At 54.3% G+C, this 4,756-nt stretch overlaps 1 protein-coding gene across 1 annotated transcript; it reads right to left on the bottom strand.

The window, feature by feature from the left end:
• Positions 1-836: 836 nt before the first annotated feature.
• Positions 837-2,438, bottom strand: GSX2 (GS homeobox 2). The gene is made up of 2 exons (XM_068975760.1): positions 1,862-2,438; positions 837-1,177 (listed from the first exon to the last, which is right to left on the bottom strand). The coding sequence occupies exons 1-2, from the start codon at positions 2,436-2,438 to the stop codon at positions 837-839; spliced, it is 918 nt and encodes a 305-aa protein (XP_068831861.1).
• Positions 2,439-4,756: the final 2,318 nt, after the last annotated feature.

Raw genomic sequence — 4,756 nt, 5'->3', positions numbered from 1 at the left:
TCACTCTAAATGGATTTATCCTACCAATTGTGAGGAAGAGAGCTATTTTAAGAATGGGGAGTACTACCTGGTAGGCAGCATCATGACTGAAAGTGTCCTGGCAGAAGTTTTGGTGACACAAACCCTACAGTCACAAACTCCCTCAACCAAGAGGCTTGCATTACCAAGTTACAGTCATTACTTTGCTGTAAATTCTCAGACACTTTTATTCTCTATCCATATGGGGAAAAGAGAGACAGGGGAAGTTGGTGAGAGCCAACACCACGAATTTAAAACTTTGATTTTTGTCTCATTTATTTAAATAAATATAAATATAAACTTTATATAAAACTATTCACAAAGAGACTCCCAGTGACTTGGATTTGAGACTCGCCTCAGGCAAATTTTCAGAAAGCAAGACCTACAGGGTTTAATTTTCTAAGTTATTTGCAACTTAATACCTTCCTTTAAAAAAATTATCAAGAAACCCCATGTTCTTATCTGGTTCTGAAAGACAGAGAAAGGGAAATGACATGCGCTTACAAAACCCCACATACAGTTTTAAACTTAAACCAATCCTGTTTTTCCTTTGTTATATGACAAAACTGAGTTGAATCTAGATTATTTACATAAAAAACAACAACGACGACCTATAACTGCGAGAGGAGCCCCAAACAGACAGATCAAGGAGACAGGAGAAGGGTCAGGCCCGGTATGTACGCCCCGGGGAATGCTCCTCTCCAGCTTCTCCAGGTGGGACCACCGAAAGGGTGAGGATTTTGGCCCCTGGGTGCCAGCCACATCGGGAGTTAGGGGAGATGCCGGGAGCGCGTGGTGTGTGTGGGGGCGGCCCTCCCTCATAAGGGGGAAATCTCCTTGTCATCGTTGGCAGAGGCCGGCGACAAGGAGTCCTCATCCTCGGAGCGCGCGAAGTGCGCCTGGCTGCCAACGCACTTGCAGCCCGCGTGACTGTTCCTTTGCGTGCCCTTCCCTTCCTTCTTATGCTTCACCCTGCGGTTCTGAAACCAGATTTTCACCTGCTTCTCTGACAGATTCAGGTACGTGGCGATTTCGATCCTCCGGAGTCGAGACAGGTACATGTTGGAAGAGAATTCCCGCTCCAGCTCTAGGAGCTGGGTGCTGGTGAACGCCGTCCTCATCCTCTTGCCATTGGGTACCTGGCTGGCGTCCGAGCCCCCTGCATATGGGCCAAGAGAGGGCAGAAAGGTAATTCTCCGGCGAGGCGCTCCCACCTCAGGGCCCTCCCTTGGAAACGCTGCCTCTCAAAGACCCACCCGCGAAGCTCAACCAAACACCTGTATCCATCCCTCACTCTTTCTCATTTGGAGACAAATTTTTACTTAGCCGGGAAGGACAGAGACGCCCAAAGCAAGCGAAGGCCTTTGATCTCGGGGATGTAAAGTCAGAGGATTAAAGTGGGGGCGGGTGAGGGGTTGGCAGAGTCCTGTGGTCTCTTGTCCAGACTAGCGGAAAGGCAGGCAGGCTTAACCAAAAGCATCGAAACGCTTTTAGCCAGCCTCGACGCCCGATTGCCACACTTCAGTTCAAACACACCAACCCCGGACCTCAGTCAGTTAACCTCTGGTTTCTCAGCCCTCAAGTTCAAAGTCTCAAAGGACCCGCTATGATCCCAGACTCGAGCACCAGGTACTCGAGTCGAGCGCACCAAGCTGCTTGGAGAGGCTGGCAAGGCTAACTTTCACCTCGGAACTTACGGGGACGACTCCGCAGTTATTCTAAAAGCCCCTCCTTCGCCCCCTCTGCCCACCCCACAGGCTCCCACTTCCTCCACTGAAGGCGACACGTTTTACTCCCGGGAGCCGGCAAGGCGTAGCGCGCAGGTGCCCAGGACCTGCCCTACCCATGGTGAGGCAGTGAAATCTCCGCGGGTCCGCCACGTTGTAGGTGGTGGCGGTGCAGACAGGTGCGTGGTGCTGTGGGTGCCCCAAGGCCGCCGCGGCCGCCGCCGCTGCCGCCGCGGCCGCTGCTGCTGCTGCAGCCGAGCCGGGCTGCTGGGGCTGGTGGTGGTGATGGTGGTGCTGCGGCGGGTGGTGGTGATGGTGCGCGTGGCTCACGCGCGGGCAAAACTGTGCGTCCCCAGGACCCGAAGAAAACTGACTCTTGAGCAGGGGCAGGGCCCCGGCGGCTCCTGCCGCTCCGCCACCCGCGGCCCCTGCACTCCCAGCCCCTGCGTTCCCGCCGCCGGAGCTCGCGGGCCCACGAGAGGAGTGCAGGTGCGAAGTGACGCAGAGCGGGCAAACGCAGAACGCGCCGCTCTTGCGGGACGCGCAGCCCGGCCCAGACATGGACATCACCAACGGGGACGGCATGCCCAGCGGGATGAAAAAATCTGGCCCGGGGTGCGGCTCGGGAAGCGAGGGCGCGGGCCGTGAGGAGTCCTTGATGATGAGCGAGTCGACATAGAAGGAGCGCGACATGTCGGGAGGGGTGGGTGGCTGGAGGGCTCGGCCGGTCGTGGGGGCCCCCTCCCCTCTCCTGTCCAGAGCTCTGGCCCCGGGCGCGGCGCGGATGCAGGCGGTCAAGTCCTTGGGGACTCCGAGGTGTCGGCGCCTGGACTGCGAACAAAGGGGTCCCTGGAGAGGGCTGGTCCTCACGTCCCCCGCCCGACGCCCCGGCTCCGGGATTTTATAGCCCCCACCCCGACACGTGATGCTGCGGAGTACCGCTCGGCTCTTGCTCCTCCGCAGCTCCCCACCCTCGGGATAGGCTGCCCGAGTCACAACAGAAGCGGCGAGGAGGGGCGGGCGCGCTGCAGGGAAGAATTCGGAGGAGGGGGATGGGGGAGACTTTGCGAAGTGCAGGTTTTGTTAATTTTCCGGGGAGGCCGGCCTCCTCCCCCTCTTTCTCCAGCTTTCCCGAGAAATCGCAGAGCTGCATCCTCCATCCCACCTCTCTCCGTAGCCTGGGCCCCAGACCAACTCCTCCAAGCTTCCGGCCGCACAGCGCACCAGGTGGGGACTTGGAGGCCTTTCTAATCGGAACGCCCCGTGCTCCCTGCTCCCCTGTGCCAGCCGTGCACACGGCACGGAATAGTGTGAAGCCTGAGGTTTAGAACAGGATTGTGCCGCTGTGGACTGGCAGCGGCCCAGTCCTGGAGCGAAACGTGGGACAGGCACACACAGGCACACAGAGTCCCCCAGCTTCAGGACTTGGCCAATGTCATTCAGGTGGTTAGTTGTGAGGGATCTGGGAGGCATAACAGAGAGGCCTCTCAGCTAAGAAGAGGAACTTTTCATTTTGATGCTTGAGAAGTTCTAAAGTTCCTTTGCACTTGGGGCCTTCCTGGGACCACTCAGATCAACCACCTTTCCTTGTGCCTTTTTCTAACCCGAAACTCCCCCTTTGGCAGAGAGAGACACTGAAGGGGTCACTCGTTTCTTTCTCCACGGGGTTCCATTGCTACATTTCCAGGCCAACCCTACAAACTCCATCCTAAGGACTTTGGGGAGAGGCCCAAACCCTGGCCCTTCTGGAAACTGGGCAGGGGCGGAGGGAAGCCTTTGCTCTGGGTCCTGCCCTTGGCATTTCACAGATCTTAGGCAGCTAGAAGACTACCTAGGAAGCACTCTCTTCTATGCTCCCCCTTTAAAGCCCATAAAAATTAAAAGGAATTGAGCCACTTGATGCCTCAGTAAGGGAGAAGTGGTTTGGCAAAGGAATGGCAGTGGAAGACTGCTGCACCAATGACTGTGCGAGAGACTAGCTGCCCACCTAGGGGCTGTTGATCTTTGGGGAAGGCAAGGCTACAGAAATGACAGCTTTCTCTTCTTTGACCCTGTAGAAAATCTGGCTGGAGCAGGGAGGTGAGCAACAGCTCCAAGTCCAATCCTTTTCCTCAGACTGCAAACTTCAGGCCTGAGATCACAATGATGCGAAGAAACTTGGGGACCATACCCCTCCGCCAGTGAGAGGCAGGGGTCAAAATCCTAGAGGAGGCCAGCTTCTCAGCTGGTGACATGGCTGTCTCTATTTTTCTGTCTCTCCTTTTCCCTTTCCATCTCTGTTACCATCTCTCTTGCCTGCTAGAGAAGTATAATTGGGTTGTAGGGACGCCCCCGCTCTGGGGAGCCCAGGATTTATGGATGGCAATTAAAGTTTTATGAATTGCAGCTGAGGCTGGTTATTGAGCTATTTGAATGTGATTAGAATTCAATTAGAAAGCGGTTAGTGGACAGTGGGTCTCCAGAGTGTAAACAGACAGCTATTCCAGAAATGTGCTAATCCAACATCTTGTGACAACAATTAAGGAGTCTCAGGGCTTAACTCGGGGCAGCTCAGCTGTAACTACTTTTGTACCACAAGGTTTGCCGCTGCAGCCATCGTAAGCTCTCAGCTTCAACCCAGCCTGCTTGGCTCAGCCCATCTTCAAATGGGAGAATCCAGGCAGTCCCCGAGTCATTACAGCCTCAGAAAGAATACTGGGAGCTCTACCACTGGGAGGTGCCTAGTGCCAGGATGTTTTTAGAGGCCTAAATTGTCCAAATAGGTGACATGATTTCCCTGTTCACTTTTAAGTATATACATATTTTTTCACTTAAATTGTATACAATATATGCGTTTATTTATTCACTGTGATCTGCAGTGGTTCTAGTTCTGTGCGTGGGGAAAACTTCTATGTTAATATGCTGGGAGTTGTGCCTATGTGAGGACCATTTTATTTTAGAGAATTATAATTATGATGCTTGAGCATCTAACTCAGTTAATGTCTGACTACAGAAACATCCGGTTGGTGTGC

The sequence above is a fragment of the Capricornis sumatraensis genome, chromosome 7 (genome assembly GCF_032405125.1).
Source record: "Capricornis sumatraensis isolate serow.1 chromosome 7, serow.2, whole genome shotgun sequence".
NCBI classification, from domain to species: domain Eukaryota; kingdom Metazoa; phylum Chordata; class Mammalia; order Artiodactyla; family Bovidae; genus Capricornis; species Capricornis sumatraensis.
This window is presented reverse-complemented; position numbering and strand designations above follow the sequence as displayed.

Excerpts from the sequence above, each read along its gene's own strand:
- GSX2 (XM_068975760.1), bottom strand. The coding sequence starts at position 2,438 with ATGTCGCGCTCCTTCTATGTCGACTCGCTCATCATCAAGGACTCCTCA. Across the intron at positions 1,178-1,861 it reads ATTTCACTGCCTCACCATGG|GGGGCTCGGACGCCAGCCAG; the intron begins GTAGGGCAGGTC and ends GCCCATATGCAG.